Source organism: Agelaius tricolor, unplaced genomic scaffold (assembly GCF_023055355.1).
Source record: "Agelaius tricolor isolate 1412-34295 unplaced genomic scaffold, bAgeTri1.0.p SCAF_13, whole genome shotgun sequence".
NCBI classification, from domain to species: Eukaryota; Metazoa; Chordata; class Aves; order Passeriformes; family Icteridae; genus Agelaius; species Agelaius tricolor.
Genome location: NW_027269273.1, coordinates 8,617,934 through 8,639,311, shown reverse-complemented (window position 1 = coordinate 8,639,311; position 21,378 = coordinate 8,617,934). Strand labels below are relative to the sequence as shown.

Here is a 21,378-nt window from a genome sequence, read left to right as displayed (position 1 = left end):
ACATGCACAAAGAGAGCATCAGCCCGTTCCCCCAGTCCCCAGACCCACCAGCCACGGCAGTCAGGGACAGGCAGAACAACTGCTTGCTCAGCATGTGCAGCAGGCCCTGAGGGGAATAAAGGCCTTTAAAACACTGCCTGTGCTCCAAGGGCAGAGAAACACGGATCAGCCAGCTTAGCATTGGCTGAAATACACCCATGGCCTGGTGCCCAGCAATCTGCAGCCATCAGAACCCAAGGATTTCACTGGTCAGGATGGAAGAGCACACTTCCATTGCAGGCACAATGTGCTGACTTGAGCAGAGCAGCAGTCACAGAGAGGCCAGAGCAGCAGCTGAACAGGACAGAGAGTGGATTCAACCAACAAGTTTAGCAACACTCAAGACACTGAACACAGGATAAGGTTAAGTAACTCTGAGACTTTCAGATATAAACCCAGAATCTTGGCAAAACACCCAGACACAGCAAGTAATACTTAGACAAGCTACTGAGCATGCCACAGGTGACCTCTGTGCTAAGCTGACAAGTGAATGCACACAATAAAAAGAAACATCAGAAATCAGAAACATCAAAAGAGATGGCACAACAAAGTACTCACAGAATTTACACAAATACATACAATCTACAGTTTACACTGGCTCATGCTCTAAAATCATTAAATATAATAACTGATTAAGGTTTTCATAAGAAATATGTCAAAACAGCAAAAATGATGATGGATTCCTAAGACAGATCTCCATTAGAAAATAACTGAATCCATCAATCATAGAATGATTCAATTGAACAATCAGGTGTGACTACAAGACAATCAAGAAAAGCTGCAAGACAGCACCTGATACCATGACCTTTACTACAAAGCAATAGCAAAATCACTCTTTTCTGAGCTACAGAATACACAGCACACCCCTTAGCACAGGCAAGGAAACATTTTTTGCCTTCTCTCCTTCTCACAGTTGATATCAGATTAGAGAAATAGCTGTCCTGCCATGTACAGCTTTTGACTCAGAACATGTAGGATGTTTTTCTGTAACTTTGTACAAATATACCTCTCTGCTACTATGAACTGAGAAAAAATGGTAAGATGAAACTCTATTATTTTCCTATTCCACTCCACCCTCCCAAGGAAAAGTACTCTCAAGGTAAGGAGGTCAACTAAGAACCAAAAATACTGCAGTTTTTGCTGTGGCAAACAAAAGCCTGAACTCCCCTGGAAGGCAGCTGTGAGAAGTTAAACAGACATGTTTAATTCAGAAAGGTACTCTGCAATTTCCCCACAATAATAACTCAAGAAATATAGCTGCATTCTTCCAAGACAGAAGCAAACCTGATGGAATCAAGCATGCTTTGTACTTTGAATCTCCACCTAATGCAAAGTGAGGAGCACCTCCTATGCAAACTTTATTATGTGCACAGGTTATTCCCCAGGTTACACACTCAGACATTTAACACAAGGAATGGCCCAACAAGAATCAAAGACAGCAAAAACAAAGACAAACATGCAACTTTCTCTGACCCCTAGTTCTCATTTTTCTTCCTCTTTTTCCCAGCACTGACAGGCTGACAGAGAAGGAAATATACATCCACCCAGTAGTCTTCCATACAAGTAAATACAAAAAAATCAAGTGTTTATTGGAAGTCTGCATGAAGGCACAGATGAGCTTGATTACAGACACATTGTAACAATTACAAGTTATGTAAACACCTTGAGATATACAAAAAAGCAATAATACAGCTAGTACAGGAACAGAATGTAACCTGCTAAAAAAACCAAACTTCTTTATATCCGAGGTTCTTACAATAAGCTCTGATCCACACCAACACAGTGAATGTTCTTAAAGTCACCACTTGGATTCAAGCTCAACAAATCTGCACTTTGGCCATTGTTTGATCCAAATTCCAACAGGCTTCCTTCACTAGGATCAGAAAAACATAGGAACAACCAGCTAGACACCCAACCAACCTATAATGAGGCTTCATTGATTCTCTAACTATACAAGAGCAATCACCAAGGTACTGAAATTAAATATAAGCTTCAGAAAAGCTCAAGGATGCTTGTTCCACTTGCATTTGAGGAAATTGCTGTATTTCTGCAGGAAAGGAACAGTCTACAGCTGTCAGGTGATTTTTTTCTTCCTCCACAGGAGGCTTAGATTTCATCTGAAACACCTGCCAAAACAAAAGTCAGCAATCACAAACTAAAGTGCCTTGGACAGCTTAGGTTTTACCACTAGAATAAAACATCTCAGTTTATAGACACAGAATTATGTTTTATCATGAGAAAACCCACCTTTGCACACAGAAGACTAACTTCCAGTATTTCTGGGGAAAGGGGAATTGCTTTTTGTGATTTTTTTTTGGTTGTTGTTTTTCAATTAGATACCAACACCTTAAACTTGAAGAACTGCAACACAGCATTTTTTCAATAGAAATCACAAAAAAATGCCCCCCGCACCCTCAATAGTTTTAATACAGGCAATCTCCAGGCCTAGAAAAAGAGCACTCTGAGCAGCAATTTTACTACAGGGACACAATTTTCACAAAGTCAACCTTCAACCATCTGTCCTAACACTTCACTCCTCCTCAACAAAAGCTTTATAACCTCTGGAACCCCATTCCAGTGAGGAAAGACTCCCATCCAGGTAACACATGCAGAATAAAACCTAACAGAGCTACAGCATTTCTGCTGACCCTGTGGCCACATCATCCCAACTGAAAGATGAGGTAGTACTTTTCTTTGGAGCCCAACCAGCAGAACAGGCACAAGCACTCTTCTCCCTAAAGTAGCAGCAGCTGCCTGTAATGCAGTGCCTAACTCCACAGTTTATCTCCTCTTCAGAACACATCGAAAATCCAAAACCAGCTGCTTAGAAAAATAAATCCTCATATGAGCACACACTCCCACTTAAACTGCACCACAAAGGCCACGGTCTGCCATGTTCAGTGACTTCCTCCTGTCCACACAGTGGCATTGACTCAAACTCTGCTTGTACTGGGACTCACGGTTGTTACCCAAAATTAACATGAAGGTATCCTGAGTACTTCTTAGAGCGAGACACGGAATTTAAAATAATTTAAAATTTTAAGAACCATGATCCAAATTAAAAAAAAAAAAAAAGGCTGGGAGAGGAATTCAGTTCCTCAGGGAACTGAGGAAATCAGATTGTCTCTATGCATGCAGTCCATTTGGTATTCAGGGGCTCTGTTGGCTCTCTCCTCAAGAGGAGAGATCTTTCCTCTCAAGGAGGTTGTTGTAACATATGCATGTATTATAATTTTATAGCTTACACTCATAAACCTTCTGGTTTCTTATGAGATGGCTTGAACTGGAGAAATATGCTCTGCATAGTCCATGCTCTGTAGACTCCCAAGGATCAAAAAGAAATAGACTGCCATGACTGAAAAAAAGGAAACATCAGAAAGAGTTGAACAGTATTAGAATTTGTACTGCTTGTAAAACTAAGCATTAGGATCAGGAAAAACACTGTAAAGTTCAATCAAGGTCCCTGGCTGCATCCTCTTAGCAAAGCAATAATTGACACTGAGGATGAGAGACTGTTTCTTTGATTGACAAACTATTTAAGGCTCTTTTGTCTCCATGATCAGTTTCCATTTATTTAACAGAGTCCATATACTCTCCTGTCAGCAGTGCAACCTGCACACATCCCAGGGAACTTTCTCATTTTCATTGCTTCCAAGACTGCATTTTTCATTAATCTGAAGTGCACAGGGAATCCACCCAGGCAGCTGGATTCCTAAATGAAAACATTTTAACAGGAAAGGAATCCTGTTCTGCATAGCTCCAGAACAGCAACTGCCAATAGAACAGCACTAACACTTTCTGGAAAAACTCTGATGTACTTTCTGCCCTTGGGAATATGCTTTCAGAAGAGTACACGTAATTAAAACAGTCTTATCTGGCTCTTAGCTGAAGACTACCTCCGAACAGTCCCACCTCTTCTTCCAAAGAACTTCTGTGGAACAAATCGTGGATAAAATAAACTCTTAATGCTCTACAGAGTATCAGCTGCATTCCAGCGTCCAAGCCAGATCCCTTGAGAGAAAATACAAAAAGAATTGTATTGTATGCTTGATTGTCAGAGAGGAAAGCACTGCTGAAACCGCTGAAAAGTAGATTTTATTTTTTTCAATCTTTAGCTGTGAAGAGGTACGCTCACAAAATGCTCCACACAGCTAGAAATTGCTTCTGTGGACTTACACAGCTAGTGACAATGCAGTGTGCAACTGAGAGGCATTAGTGATGAAAAGGATGTCAGAAAACCACCCAGGTGCTTCTGAGACAAACAAAGTACTTAAGCCCTCATAGTGAGCTGGACCTCACTGTCAAGTGAGTTTCTCCAGTCTATAGATCTGATAAAATCACAGCTGCAGAATCATAATTCATGACTATAATTCACAAGGAAAACTGAAAATCCATTTACATTTATTAGGAGATGGTTGTGCACAATTTCTCATCTTATTCAAAAAGTCTACAAATAGAGTTTAACACTTCTGATTGCAAGCAAATGTTTGTTCAATGTTCTTAGTTCGATAAGGCCAATTTAGTGCCTTTTTACACTTTCAAGGTTTAGTATACATTTGTCAGTTCTTTACTTTCTTCTGGTAACAGTCCCACTGGAACAGTAAGGAAAGTTCACTAAGACACTTTATAACAGCAGCTGAACTTGGGTTACACAAATTCAGTTTTGGAATATGCTTCAAATGTAAATTATACTAGGCAATTTTCCATTTTGAGATCTTAAAACACCATCAAAGGCTCTTCTCTTTCCACCCACATTTGCGCTACCACCACCATGAGATTGCCCTCCACAGAGCCATACATCCAAGGATCTCAAAGCACTTCAGAAAGGAGGGCACCATTTCAAATTCTGGGATACTTGAGCTGGAATCCTACTTAATACAGAGTATATTTTTTTCTTCGTCTTATGTTTACAAAAGGACAAGCTTCCAACTAAGCTGATCCTGTCTTGACCTTAGTCCCACCTCTGACTATCTGTCACTTTCTCCCATTCAATCCTATCACTTATTCAGGAGCTCTGCTTAATTATAATGCTCAGAGCTGAGTTTCCTCTATGGAAAGCTGAGCATCTGCTATGGTCAATTATTTTCAGGTGGAAGCAGTGGTCAAATTTTAGGTCTGCCACAAACTTGAGAATTGTTTGACTGGAGAGTAACTACCATAATTAATGTAATGTAATTTGATAATGCACTTGATCCCATATTGGTTTAAGAAGTGTAATAGACTATATATGCATTTCTCTAAGTTCTCTCAGAGCTGAAACTACATAGCTACGGTGAAGAAATTCTAATTTTGCCTTAAGCGGAACATTTTACAACATTATTTTAACTTACAACTTTGATTTAGAGCACTATTTTCATAAGGATTTTCAGTTTGCAATTCTGACTGAATAGGTGAGCGGCAAACATGACATTATATGTACAAGTGTTAGTATACTACCAGAATGCTGTACTTCCTTCTTAAAAATGTCCTTAATAAAGCATTAAGCATGTCAAACAAACTTTTGTAAACAAAAGATAAATTACTCATGTTCTGCTCTGATTATAGCCAGATACATATTCTCATAAAATAAACATTCTCTTGTCATTTTCCATGGCCCACATATCCATATATATGAGGTAAACCATTTAAAATTATCAATAATATATAAACCCCAGTACTCAACAGGAACCTCAGGAAAAATGTAACCGAGTAGGATGTCAATATCAAGAAGTGACACTTTGTTCCACTGCAAAGTGAAACCAATTTATTTGTGCTAAATGAATGGAAAGAATGTATTTGGAATACATTTCTTTATACATTGTACCAGCTTAGGCTGCTAAATAAGCATTCATTAGTGCCATGTTGTGCTACTTTCTTGTACTCTGTTTCTACCAAGCAATACAAAGTTTTGGCTGTTAAGCCAATATATTCCTCTATGATGATCTCGTTTTCTAACAGACTTTTGAACATTTAAAATACCTGTTCAAACTTTGCTTCAGGGGAATCACAATGAATATATTTTAACAAGAAAGAAATTATCATCAGCTGTTCTCTACAATCACATCGCCTTCTGCAGCAAAAAAATCCAAGAGCACACACTTGAATCAGCTCTCAGTAACCTGTGGGCAGGACCACACTCCCCTACAGTCACTGTGACAGGGCACACGGTATGGGCAGCTTACAGGTTAGCAGAAATGTCAAGTGACATCATCAAATCTTAAGGTCCACAAATTGTACATTCCACAGACTCCAACAAGCCAGTTCCCTCAGTGTAAAGTTCTGACTGTACCATGTGTTTGAGGTGCTTTCAAACAGGAGAAGTATGGATGTGTCCTCTGTGAATTAAGCTTATTTGCTAGGAAATACCAGAGAGCTTGTGTCTTGGGCACTGATTCACTTGGGTGTCTGACTCACTTTTGCACTAGAAGCTGATAATTTAAATGACTGAAACATAGTGCTGATCTTCCATAAGCTTGGTAAACACTGTAATATTTCAGAATTTATCACGTAGCCCATCATGCCTTTCATTTTCTGCAAATTGTCATGAAAAAATATAAAAAGGTATCCCTTTAATTTTACAAACCTAAAAGCCAGGAAAATGAAGCTTTGGAGCCAAGCAAAACGACATAATGCCGTATTACCAAACAGAGTAGCAAATGTTCCAGCCAGAGAATGGACATACATGTAGTTCAAGTAAACACTGATGGAAAACTTTGTTAAGTTAGTGTTGTAGACCCACAACACTGGCTGCATTTTATACAAACGTTTACAACACAATTAACAGTGAAGCCTATATAACCTCAGTGCAAATAAGTCAAATCCAAATATGCCAAGTAAGCCTTTGGCTTTTAGTAAACTGCTCCGTGTTATGAGTCCACTTCTGACATAGAGACTGCAGAGCACATGCACTAAGGCTGAGAGGAGGGATGCACTGAATGCTGGAAATTGGCTGCCTGCGATGCCGCGCCTTGGCCCGGAGGTTGCACGGGTGGCGGAGGTGGTGGCGGAGGTGGCTGCACTGGGGTCTGCGTGTTTGGAGAAGGAGGAGGAGTGGGACGTTTAAATTTGTCGGGGCTGTTACTTCTTCGTGGTGAAGGCCTCTGCAGAACAAATATTGAAATCATGTTTAACACACTCCTGAACAATGTAAGGTGCAAGTCCTCTAAGTTTGGCAAAGGAAAAAAAAACAGTCACACAAAGAATTCTGAACAATTATGTGGGAAGAAGAAATTTCAAAACATTGCAGGAGTCACAATACAACTTTTACATAAAATAAATGTTCCTCTGAAATGGAGTAGCAAAGGAGAGGGGAAGTACTCTTGACATCAAAGAGAACATGCATTCCTTCCTGTCAGCTTGCAGGAAATGAACACAAGACATGTCCTGCAGATATGTTTACCCATGATGACCAGCAACCTAAAAAGAAATGAGATGCTGCAGGCACAGCCCCTCCCAGCTGTGCCTGCCCAACCAGCAGGTGCTGAGGAAGCCTTGACTTCATGCTGCTGGCACTGAGGTACCAGGATGTGGTACCTGAGCATGGGTGGGGAAGCTCTAAATATCAGTCTGCCCACAATCTCTAGCTCTGAAAGACTCTTAGCCCACACATTGGAGCAAAACCAAAGCACAATACAAGTTGCTCTTTGTAGAACAAAAAAAATATTACAATGCTTTGAGCTGCAGGAGTGAAGCAGTTGTTAGAGAGATCCCCTCAAGAGAAACCACAGATTTTCAACAACTGGTACATTTAAATGAAGATTGAAACCCCACTTTATCTTTACAAACTGAGGGGTAGGAGGGAAAGGATAATCTTTAATGTCAGCAATGCAAAAATATAAATTACACTCCACAACACTAACTTCTGCACTTTTGAAACAAAAATGCTCATTACTTACCAATCTGGTTAGCATTAATCAACAACCTCATGGCATGACAAAACACCTACCCATAATTACTAATCAACCACAGGTGGTCAGCTCTGGGGAGAAGCATGATTACAGTTCCATACCAAATGTACTACCAAATGTAAAGTCAAATTTATTTTGTAATGGAGATCAAAAAATGAAGAGTCAAGAATGAAACTGCAGTTTAGTCAAATCAAATATATTGTATCTATTTTTCTGCACAACTATGTACAATAGATTAAAGTTATATGTGAAACACAAGAGATTCTTGAAAACTGACTGATGCCTCTGAAACACTTAATATCATTTATTGCATTTGCATACATATAATATAAGGGGACCTGGTATCAGTATTGAGACAAAGCCATGAGCTGTTTGTCGACACCTTTCTCTGAACAATTAGTATTTTGTCCTCAAGATGATCTTTCTCACAGTGACTCAATTCATTTAGACTTTCAGAAAAAGTACTATTTCACAGGGACTAAACAGAGCAAGTTCCTTGACAAACTCATTTATAAAATTAGTTTCCATGTTTTCCAGAATCATAAAGATCTTCCTGTGGCTAACTCATGTGACACACAGCCATGGGCTGAGCCCCAACCAGAATTCTACTCTCCTGCTGAGCTCCAGCTTCCTTTCTGTTCTACCTACCACTGCAGTGTTCCCACCCACCTTAGCTCAGTGAAATTGTAACAATTACCTTAGCACACCCACCTAAACCAGAAGCAGCCATATTTTAGCATTGTACTAAAAATTCTATTAAAATACGTTTTCACATCTGAGAATGACAAGTATAAGCAAAAACCTTGATGAATATTTACATACTACCATACCTGCTGAGAAAAATCAAAATGGTCTTGATACAACAACCAGAAGGTATTTTGCCATAGGGTTAATATTTAGGCTTTGTTTGCTCATTAAACTCCACAAATATTCAGAAGAAACACAATGAAGTGGAAATGCATCAAACATCGCAGGTAAAAAGGAAATAAATTCAGTTGAAAGATATGAGAAATTGCCCTAACAAATGTTTATATTAACTTTCTTCTTTGCCAATGACAATAGAAAATAAGAGTTAACTGCCTGTTACAGTGACATGATGGTAGCATTGTGTGTCATCCTGAAGAAAACCTGAGCTTGAAGCAACCTCAGATGACTCATCCGTCAGATGGTGGAGACTAGGAGAAAAATGAAAGCAATGTTTTTACTTCCTGGGATAGGCTTAGTAGCTTAGAACATCACTTTTCACACCCTGCCTGCTGATCCATAAGATGATACCTATTACTGTCCTTAAGATGATAATACATCCTATTCTTTTGCAGAAAACAAGGTTCTCCAAAAAGAATCAGTTTCTGAGGGGTGAAGAGGAAAATCAGGGTTGAAGAAAGCAGCAATAGGTGTCTTGGAGTAAGGAGACAAAAACAAACATTTACAAAAATGTTTTGTAAAAAAGCTTAAGGACAACCAATCATAACTTCCAAAAACCAAACTATATTGGTAAAAGGTAATTACTAATTTAAATACTTACTGTAATACCATGGGATGGTCCCATATGTTGCACATGAAGGCCTGGGGAATTGTAGTAAGACATTCCAGCTCTAGTCAGTGAAGTTGGTGGTGTGAAACCAACTGTGTGACTTGCATATGAGAGACCTAAAATTGTTAAAACAAGGTAACATCAACATTCTTGTTTGATATTAAAAACTAAAGTGCTAGGGGTTTTTTTTATTTTTTTGGTTCTGAATCAATTACAGCCTAAAAACTGGTAAGTGCTACAGATTAACCATCTAGAAAATACTAATTATACTGACAAGTGTGATGCAAATTATTTTCTTTTCCTGTAGCATACTACCATATGTTTCAAACATACATTATACAATGTTAAACGCAACTTTTCACTAAAGATAAATGGTGTAAGACTCCCATAGTAGCTTAGTTCTAGTCCATAAGTATTTCCATTTCTCCACAGAGGAAATGGCTCCCTGAACTACATACAGTCTGAAGAAGCAGAGAGGTTGTGCCTGGAGAAGCCATCTAGCACTGGGTCACAATGAGGCTCCACAAAAAAACTGGATGTAGGTGGCTTCTCCAAGGCATACCAGATCTGCACTGAGGCTTCCTTCTCTTTTGCCTCAGCATTTTAAAGACCTTTGGGACTGGGAAATTAAAACATGCTGGGAAATGTTACTAGCTGGACTAGGCCAGCAACTAACATTTAAAATTGCAACTTGGTTTATCTACATTAAGGAAAGCCCAATATTCAAAATTGCAAATATCTAATTCTTTCATCCAAATATTTCCTTTTTGTAAGAACTCAATTATAAAAATGCAGAGTTCCTGTAGAGGTCTATTTAACAGTAAAACAGAAACAGCAACTGCCAAATGCTTCAAGTTCACACCTAAAGTGTTCTGAACAGCTTGAGTTTCTCAAAAGAGCACATTTTCCAAAACCTTTTGCTCCTTTCTGCCTTCTGACAAAAGTATCATAAGGAAGGAGACAAGACTTTTCTCAGCTGTTTACAATTAGACTCGAGCAACTGCTTTGGAGAATAATGACCAGAAAACATTTCTGAAGGCCTATTAAACTTTTATAACACCACACTGGATTTAACAGTTTTCACACTTCAACACTAAACCAATACAGAACAATGTCCCTGCAGCAACACCCAGCACCATCCCTGTCTGCATGCACCTGTGCTTCTGACTACAAGAGATGAGACAAGATCTGGACAAGAAAACAGAACAAGCCTCAGATCAATAATGAAGTCATATAAACAAAACCTGCCTGTGCTTCCTTCAATTCTGTTTGATTCTGTTGCATTGTCAATGTATGGCTGGTGCAAATTACAAGTTATACCCATGAAATCCCTGCCACTACAGAGTAACAACAAAATTAATCTGCTTTTTGACTACACAATCTAATTCTCTGTAGAGCACATGTGTTATATTTAAGTGCTTTTGTAAGCAACAAGGATAGAAACAAGTCAATGTTCAGGGAGGTGACAAGGCAGCCAGAGATAAGAGCCTGGAAATAAGGGGCAAAACAGAGCCACCTTTGTAATGTGGCAATTCTGAACTGCTTTGGAATAATCCAGCTCCACAAGCTGAAAAATGCAAGTCTACATGGCAGCCAAAGAAACAAAACCAGAGCAGTGCACATACACTCAGGACAGTTCATCTCTGCAGCCCCACACATCTATCTAGCAGCAAAGCACAGAACGGTAGCTACACTGAAGAATAACTGGTAATTAGAACAACTAATCCCCAGCTGCCTAGGAGCAGCAGTAATTACACTATCTTCAAAGTTCTAGAAGATTTCTAGCACACATCACTGTGCTAGAAATCTCAGCAGTATCTCAGCTTCAAAGAGTCTTCAAAAGCAGTATCCCAAACCATGCAGGCACAAAAGACTCTGGAATTCAGTAGCCAGTATCTGATCCATTCAATCAGCTATCCACATGAAATTACAGCATTTCTAACTGGTTACAAATTCTGCTTCCACATATTCAGGGCATGTCATTTCCCAAATGAAATATGCCAAGTCATACAAATACTTGATGCAACACACAGCTGTTTTATTATTCTGTGCTGATACTTCTGGCATCATCTTACTGTACTACTTTAGATACCAAATACTCTCAAAACCTATTTGTTTTCATCCATTACTGCATTAATTTATCCCAGACAGCTCTACAAAATTCCCAATTGATCTCATTAGTTCTCTAACAAACTGCAGCTTCTATTTTTCTCAAGTTTGACACTTCCCAACTGCTGATATTAATTTATCAGATGAAAAGGAGATTAATGCAGCTGCCTGCGCAGACAAGCTAGCCTGGAACATTTGCCACACCAACATTTCCAAACTTCTAAACTCTCGTTAGAAATAGTAATTTCAGCTGTGCTTCAGAGTGTGTTTCAGCATCCTCTGTCTGTGGGATAAAATTTTCAGTCTTGTATCAACTCCTGATGGGAAACCAAGTCCACAGGGAACAAGGAAAGCACTTCAGTCTCAGTGTAGGAATAAACTGACAGAGTTCTCCTGCACTGACACATCAGCACCTGAGCAGGGAGCATTGCTAAATGATGTAAGTTAGCAGGTATTCTGTCCCACACAGAGCTGTAATTTCTGTGTGACTGCAGATCCAACCTGCAGCTGGATACTGTACTGCTATAAATGCTGCACACAGAGAACCACAAATGGTGCTGTTCCTCCAGAGCAGCTGTTGGCACAACTACACTTCTGTACACCCAGCTACAGGAAAGGGGTAAGAAAACGTGAATCATTTTCTTGGTAACACACCTTGCAAAACATTGGAAGTCAAATCATTTGGATTATTTCAGAAATGCAAAAGCCTTCTGAAAACTCATAGTCACACTGCTAATCTCTAACACCATAACATGGCTTATGGCCATAGCTGGTCTTCATACATGCAACACCTGGATGAAAACTACTTATAGTCCTTTGAGAAACCAGTCAGCCTTGAAAATTCAAGGATCTAAAGACATTTATATGTTCTAGCAGACCTGTGTAATAAAATGTCTCATTCCCATCTTGTGTCAACACAGAGCACATCTCACTTGCCTGGCAGGTTCTAAAGGTGAACGTGGGAAAGCCAGGCATGCACAATTCACTTTGTTATGTACAGGGTGTTTGTGAGCCCCATGTAATACCCACTGCCAACAACTTGTAATCAATGTCCAAGTGCAATTTTAAGGGATTTTAAATTTCAGTCAATAAATGTGTTAGTAACACAAATGCATTTCATTTGACTTAAAATATATTCAATAATTAAATTCAGAAAAGGTTTGTTTGCTTCTGTTATACAAAGTATGTGAGATAGGAATTATTAATTTTACCGTTGTTGTTTAATAACAGAAAATAGCAGAAGTACAAAAGCCATTTCTGGCTTTTAAAATGAAAATTGACTTTTTTTCCATCATGTTCAAAATTAAACTTCTGTGATAAGTTGTGATTCAGAGCACAATATCAATCTCATTGCTAGTTCTTCATCAGACTCTAGAAATCCATTTGATTTATGTGTTCTGTTGCGCAGCTTGTGTGGGAAGGGAGGGGGAATAAAAAGACAGCAAGAGAGAAAAAAAGAGCAAAAAAGAAATAAAGTTCAAGTGATAGCTACTTAATTGATATCCAATATCTGTCCACAGATCTGAAATACAGAATATCTGGTCACCATCTAAGAACATGCTGCACTAGAAGATACCTAAGGCAAAACTATTCTTGCATTTATGATGCAGGATTTTTCTCCAAACTAGCTTTGAAAGGCTACTGACCTAAATATATTAATAGGGCACGTTACTATGTGATGCATACAATAATTTTAGAAACTGGGTTAAATATTTACCAGGTGATATAGGTCTGCTAGAACTTGGTGAGGGTGTATAAGGGATAGGACTGGACACAGTGCGAGGTCTTAATCCTTGTGCAGACATCTCATTAAAATATCTAACAAAAAAAGGCAAAGAATAATTAGATCAAACCTTTAAAATGTGCCATGTTTTAAATGTTTCACTGTGATTTTTTTCAATTCCCATAAGAATCACATTAGGAAGTCATGACAGGAACTCTTGTCATTGCTGACACTGGCTTAACTTTCCATGGAAACGGCTGGACTTCTCTTAGGCATTTGCAGTTAAAACCATGTAAGTTGTATATGATTAAATAGTATGTATTGAGGTCAGAGATGTAAACCATGTCATCCAATCTGACCCATTCTACATTCTTGCACTTCACACATCATTTCTACATTGAACTCAAAAGCTTGGTTGGCTGGAGTGTATCTTCCAGAAAGGCATTCAGCACTAATCTGAAATTATGAAAAAGGGTGAAGAAATCATTAAAGTACTAACAATTTATTCCAACAGCTGATCAGCCATAGCATTAAAAACATGTCCTGTTTCCTACTTGAATCCCTCTGGCCCCAACATTTAAACATTTGCTCATCCCATCTTCTGCCACTGGAAGAGAGAGACATTTTCAGCTCAGGACCATCCCACTAAAGGTACTTCCAGGCTGTGTTGCAAGACACATCCCACACTTCACTATGATAAACTGAACAGATCACAACATGAGGCAAGGCATTTTTCCCCACCTGTAATAATTTTAGTGATATTTATTCAGATATTTATTCAGACTACAGTGAAGCTTCTTCACAGATATCAAGTGCTATATAAAAGAATAAAAATAACACCAATTGCTCCTACTTATCACTCACTGTTTTTACCTCAAGAGATTTTGTGGGTTTTTTCCCCACAGTACTACAATGGCAGTCCCAGGTTGCTTAGGCACTCTCCACTTAGATTTTTCAGTCACTCTCTAGATTGGCTGCCCCCCTGCTCCCCTTCTCCAGGTGGATGTAAATCAGTGCACGTGGGTTTATATTACTAGATTCAGCTGTGTTTCTTTACTGGACACAGCAGAGCAGCAGGCCAAATTTGCTACCTAACAGCCCTTAGACTTACTTGTCTCCTACCTGTGTGTTCTCAGGAATTCTTAGTAACTGCACTTATTTCCCCATCATAATAAAAAAAACAAAACCAGAAACATGGAACAGCTTTAACATTACTCCTATTTGATGGAACTCCCAATGACTACTTTGAGGTCTGTCCATACACTTTTTGGTACTGCATCTTGCTGGTTTTTAACCAGGATATTCAGAGTTAACAAGCCACATGCCCTAGCACAGGCAGTACACTGTAGTGATACCAAAGTTGGTTTGAATTTGGGTAGACCAGGTAATAAAAGTAGTTCCAATAGAGAACAACAGAAAACTAACAAATTAGGGTTTAACTAAATATACAAGTTTTTTAAAGAGCTACCAGTGGCAAGGTTAGTGAAACTGAACTAAGCTACCTCTGCAACACACAGCAGGTTCCAATGCAGACCAGTGTGTGAGTTCCAGCAAGGCAGCATCTCTGATTTAATCCCCTTGCTTCTACACAAACAGTTTCCTCAAAGTCATCCCACTACCTGCCTCAGGTGATGTGCAACAGCAGCAGCCATTAGCATGTGTCCTGGTTTCAGGGATTACCCTGCTTCTCCAAAAGACAGGATGGAGGATTAAGACAAAGCTATTGCTGGTCTGGAGAAAGAGGCTTTGGGAGAGCTGTGTCCTTTACATGCAGGAAAGGATCTTCACCTGCTCTCAGCTATAAGCAATAATTATCATCAGCTAACAGAATGCAACTGAAAGAGATGCATAGCTGACCCATCACCACCATCATTTTTAGGAAGATGTAAGCTGACAAAAATTGACATTTTAAAATCCTGATTGTACATAGTCCTGCAAGTATTTTGTCTTCTCAGGTTAACTACTAATGCCTGCTTTGTCCCTCACTTTGCTTTCTATTACTTACACTGCAAATACCAGATTTGGAGTTATTCTGTCAGGCCTTTGTAGTACCAAAAAAATCAGACATGACAATTTCTTAAAAGCACAGAATAGTTAATCAAATTTTCCTGCATCTTCCTGGTTACCACTACTTACAAGTGGGCAATAAAAAAATTATTATGATACTCTACAATTTTGGATTAATACTGGTAATTCTCATAGATTTAGACTGTACTTCCATTACACTATAAATAGTGGAAGAAAAGGTAAGCCTAATAAGAAAAAATTCTAACCTTAGAATCCCCTATTTCTAACAATTTAATTTATATAGCATCTGCTACATCTTAATACCAGATGCTAAAGCAACACAGGTCAAGTTGCCTTGGTGTTTCATTAGAATGAACACACTACTTTGACCTTTAAGGGTACTCCTTACCACAAAATATCTGGTACTTTGTTTCTGACAAATTAAATCTTATAGCAAATATATTAAGGACCCAAGAGGAAACAGAAATCTCTCAGTATCAGAAAAAATACAAAGCACAGAGTAACTTTTTAATTTATTCTAAAGGACCACCATAAATCCAAAATAATACACAACAATGCAACCAAATAATGAGCATTTGATAAGAACTAAGAATGTTTTATTCAAAATTTACTTAAAATCCTCTTTCAAGATATAACACTGTCATGTTTCTATGATATGAGGGAGCACCAGAAGGCACAATATACACCATGAAAGGTTGAAGACTATCTGTAAGGTCAAGGCAAGCAAAGCAGCTTGCAAAAAAGACAAAAAAAATCAAGGATGTTATGGTTTGGACATCAAGGACAACCCAACAGTTTAGAAATGCTTCCTCTTTCAAAGGTTTTAGACAGTATCCCTTTGTTATGGTTTGGACATCAAGGACAACCAACAGTTCTGGAAATGCTTCCTCTCTCAAAGGTTTTAGATAGTATCCCTTTGTATTTGGCTGAACATATTTTACTTTCTGCAAAGGACAAATCAGGCCCCACTAAAGATGCTGTCCCTACCTCACAGAATTCCTTGCAGCTACCAAGCTGGGGACAAAACAAGTGTTGTGATCAAATTATCCTGATTTTCAACTCCACAGCTGTATTTATTTCAATATATATTATCAAACCCCAAAACAATCTTCAGATATAAATATTTTCTTACTCACTGTTAAAACTAATGCAAATTCTGTACAACACTGATACAATTCCTGGACTATGCTGGAATTTGATATGCATATTAAACCCAAATACAAGTTACTTCTAAAATTATTCCATAATATTGAAAAAGTAGTATAAATACTGATAAATAAGTCCAACACATCTGGATGGCCAAAAAAATACAAACCTTTCATCGTCCATTTCTAAGCTGGATTCACTTTCTGACAGTTGTCTGCAGAGAGCTTCCCTACGTTCCATTTCCCTCTGTAATTTTCTTTGAAGTCTCAAGTTTTCTTCTCTCATATGTCGCTCCTCTTCTAAGTATTGTGCCATCTTCTCTGAATCTGAAATTCACAGTTTTGTTAAATGTTGATTAAAATTCAATTTCTCAGGCAGCCAAGTATGTTGTGCCTAATTTTACTCCAACACTTCAAGATGAAGATGTAGAAAATGCTCAGGATAGATCACTGAAAATTTTCACCTTGAAGTCATTAGTTCAAAGCCTAATTCAGAACAGTAGCTACTAAAATAAACTACTGTTTGACATCAAGTTTGAAAATAAAATATAAGAAAAACAAACAAAACTCACCAACATGAACCAAAAGTATTTTTTAAAATAAATTTAAAAAGAAAGAAAAATTTTATTAAGAAAACATTACTAAAACCATTAAGAAAAAATACTGATTCCTGCTCCATTAAAATATTGCTATTTCACATTTAACAAGATTTTCCTGCAACACACTGAAGAAATTATTTTAAAGGTGTATCTCCATTTTGAAGGAGGAAGCAACAGCACAAGTTCTGAAACTCCAAACTCAAAGTTGTATTAAAATCGTTACCTTATATATATTCTACAGCACTCTTTCAATTACATGTCTTATCATAGAAGCTGTCCAACAGGACATGCACCAATATTAAAATACTAATATTAAAACTGTATTCAATTTTAATGTTAAAAACCAACAAGAGGTCTAATCTACATCCAAGGGCAATTTGAGTTGTCAGTTCTAAACAACTTCAGCAAACATCACTTAAATGGTCTGGTACCACAGATTATTTAAGGTGATAAAGTCAAATTATGAAAAGTTACAAAGCTTTGTGACAGATTACTTAAATAAAATGGAATATATGATAAAGTCTTATGAGACACACAATGTATTTTGTGAGATTTTGTAACATTTAAGCAAGCTTGCAGTTAAATCCCTGACATTAAGAAAACCCAAAACAATTCATCATGCTTTGTCATCACTCCTTTATGCAACAACTTTCAAGGTAAAGAATATTCCTGCTTCACAAACCTGTTCCCAAACTATTAACAACACGTGATTTCTCTCTCTTCTGTGGAAATATCACCTTTAAATGTAACAGTGTCACTTCCTGAACACTATTATCTTACCACACCAGTTCCTAGAAGTGTTTCAGAAATAAAAAATGTAATACAAGTATCAGAATTTCATAAGCAGATTTCATTAAGTACTTAAAAAGAATACTAGAGGTTCTCTAATGACCATATATTACAAACAGCAATCTGAAAACTGCATTTCAGTTTCATCTTCTGCTTGCAGGCTGGCACATCCACCATTCCTACCAGCTCTGCCCTTTGTACTGCAGTTCTGTTTAACCTGTTCACAAAGGGAGAGAGTCCTTTTAAACCAAGCTCTTATTTTCAATGTAAATTTGACATTAATGCTTTCAATTTTTTACTCTAAATCACAGTAGTTCAAAAAGAAACCACTTAAAAAATAGAGGATACTTGAAATGAAATTAATTAGGCTGGATTTGCACAAAGAGTATTTTTCATCTAAGGCCTTGCTCTTGTTCTGAACTTCAGTCAGTGAAGGCTGCAGTGCAGAATTTGCAAGTACAAAGATTAGCTGTCCTTATCTTCTTTTAACAGCCACAAATTATTAATGCCACAAACTTGTACACAAGGTCTCTGCAAAAGAGCACTCTTGATCCATCATCTCTGTCTTGAAGGAAGGCTGCTGCCTTTAGTAATCTCCTTCTCTAAATGGAGGTTGAAATATTCCAGTGAGCCTGGCTGGCCAGAGGGGGCTGATCCTGACTGGTTCTGCATTTGCCCAGATTTTTCTGGCCATGTGCTGAGACATCTCCTCACTCACCAACTGCACTGCAATGCTACTGACTCAGAACCAGGCACAACTGCTGCCTCCCAGACAGGAACTGCAGATTCAGCAGGAGGGAATGAAGGACTGGCACTGCAAATCCAAGGGAAGGTGCCAGCAGCCTCCTGGCAGCTGTGCTCAGTGCACAGTCCCCTCCTGGGCAGGCAGGGCAAAATGCAGCTCCCACTGCTGGCCAAGGGGCCCCAGCCCTGCACAGCAGGAACGTGTTATGGAACAGCTCTTTATGCTTCAGAGCCATCTTACATAGGAAAGGACACAGCAAATTAATGCTGCTATACTGTGCAACAGCTGCCTCAGGTTGCCACAATCATTAACAAGTGAAATTCTTACATACAGCTGACCTTTATTTCACTAGCTGTTAATTCTTTTGAGTAATTCTTAATTTGCAACAGGACTCCTACAAAGTAGGCCATAAAAAATATGTTTTGAAAAAATGTGTATGTTGAAATACTGTGAAGTTTCTGAAAAGAAAGATAGATACATATTTTTATGGCACAAAATAGTCAAGGATTATTTTTTGATTCTTTCAGACATCCTTTTAGCAAAGCTAAAGAACCCTCTAAACTACAGTATAAATACATCAACAAGCAATAACACTGCAATTATGAAAATGTTGTACTCTGAACCTGCCCCACGTTTTTCCACTTCTACCTTCAATTCAAACTCAAGAAAGTACATATAAAAATCTTACAATGCAAAAACTTGAGAAGATTTGAAACAAGTCGTTTACTCACGCTGTAACTGTGCAGCTCTCAGTTGTTTCTTTAACCTCTCCACTTCATTCTTTAAAAACCTGATATGTCTCATCATATTTTCTGGAGAGTCTATCTCCATTGATATGTCTCTGGGTGATGGTGGAGCAGATACTGGCTGGTCTAATTTCTCCTGCAAAATTCTGTATGAAAAAGAGTACAAACTTTACCTTCCGTTCTAATGCAAACCTCTTGTATCCCCCAGAAAGCCATTGCAAGGATTCTAAAAGGTATGCAGGGTTTATTTTAACTACTGTTTGAGGGGAGATACATTGGGGAGGAGTTAGAAAGTTTAGTTTTTAACTTAAAATAAAAAAGGTAAAAATTGTTGTCATAGTAAACTACAAAACCTGCAGTTCATTCAGGCTCAGGTGTTTTCTGAGGCCCCAGCCAAGATTCAGAGGGTCACATTAACATAACAATAGACATGTAAAAATATCAGGTATTAATAATCATTAACCATTAGTCTCTCCTATTTCCTCCTCAAACTGAGTTCTTGTTATTATAACATTTAAGAGATGGTTGCTTTCATATGTATTTTTAATTTTAGCTGTTCCAATAAAGAGTCACTGTCTTAACTTCTACTAAAGAAGCATTGGGAAGTCTCAATGACATGAGTACACACCACTGAGAAAAAGCTCAAGTTTTCTTTAAGCAGACAGGGAAGAAACAAGAGCTTCTCATATCACAAACACAGTAAAATACCATGAATTTAAGGCTGACCACAAACCAGAAGCTTTAAAAGGAGGCTATCAGCAGTAGAAAAAAAATCAGTAAATTCCTTCAAGCTCTCCTAGGTAATTTCTTATACTAGTTAGTTTTATCTACTTTAAGCAATCAATAATGTGGCATCATGCTAACAAGGAACTTCACAACTGCTTCATCTTCCAGATTTTCACAGATTAGACAACTCTTGTGGGACAGAGATGAACATATTTAATCCAGACATGATATATTAAAAACTATTGTATTTGCTGGGAATTCCCTGAAAAAGGCAGGAATGATGCACCTGATTCCAAGTTCTCAGAAGGCTAATTTATTGCTTTATAATACTATATTGTACTGAAGAATACTATACTGTACTAAAGAATACAGAAAGCATACTTACTAAATGCTAAAAAGATAATAATGAAAGCTCATTACTCTTTCCAGACTCATGACACTGCTTGGCCCTGATTGGCCAAAGAGCCAAAACAACTCCCAGCAGAATCCAATGAAACAATCACCTGTGGGTAAACAATCTCCAAACACATTCCACATGTGAGCACAACACAGGAGAAGCAAATGAGATCAGAATTGTTTTCCTTTTCCCTGAGGCCTCTCAGCTTCCCAGGAGAAAAATCCAGGGCCAAGGGATTTTTCCAGAGAATGTGAATGCCACAAAAAACCTCTCCCACAGTAACAAGTGCACTGGAAGAGGACAAACCGTTTTTCTGCTTCCAGCTTATCCATCCTCTTCCAGAGACGGTTCACTAGTGCTTCTTGCTCCTGCTCCAAAGTGTTCTCAAGGTCAATCTTCTCACGTCTTAGCTGCAGAGGAAAAACAATTACTGAAAATGATGGGCACGGATATTTTGCAAGGAACTGTCGTTAGGAAAGCTCCAACACCATTTTATGTAATGCTTCACAGGAGCAAGGAGAGGGGGAAGAAGAGACACAATTCAGGTACAATGCATTGGAAAAATCGAGATTGCACAGTTGTTACCTCCTTAACACAAGTTCTTCTCAGAAAACTTGTCCCTGGCCAATAAGCAGGAGCGTGAACCCTAGACATGCAGGTACTGATGACGTATCAAACCTATTTAAAGACATCTCCTATACCATCAATCTATGAAATTCAAATTGAATTTACTGTTCATTACAGTAACGTTTAATCTTTTAAAAAGTTTTAGATGTTTTTAGTGGAAGAACTACAGTTAAGTAATCCAGAAATAGAAGAATAGCCACATTTGCCTTGTGTGCCTAGTGTTAGGTAAAAGACATAACAATATTAAAGAAAAAGTTACATGAACTGCCTTAAGTGTTACTGTAT

At 38.2% G+C, this 21,378-nt stretch overlaps 1 protein-coding gene across 2 annotated transcripts in view; it reads right to left on the bottom strand.

Annotated features, from left to right (window-relative positions):
• Nucleotides 1-1,597: 1,597 nt before the first annotated feature.
• Nucleotides 1,598-21,378, bottom strand: part of CCDC6 (coiled-coil domain containing 6) — a 51,190-nt gene continuing 31,409 nt past the window's right edge. The window contains exons 4-9 of one of the 2 annotated variants that reach the window (XM_071438652.1): nt 20,773-20,876; nt 19,329-19,489; nt 16,635-16,791; nt 13,286-13,386; nt 9,451-9,575; nt 1,598-7,118 (exon numbers count right to left, since the gene is read on the bottom strand). In XM_071438652.1, the coding sequence (XP_071294753.1) occupies nt 6,927-7,118; nt 9,451-9,575; nt 13,286-13,386; nt 16,635-16,791; nt 19,329-19,489; nt 20,773-20,876 (840 nt within the window). In that variant the 3' untranslated portion in view covers nt 1,598-6,926. Of the gene's footprint in view, nt 7,119-8,100; nt 9,101-9,450; nt 9,576-13,285; nt 13,387-16,634; nt 16,792-19,328; nt 19,490-20,772; nt 20,877-21,378 lie in introns of those variants that run through there. The other variant, XM_071438653.1, reaches the window with a different exon arrangement.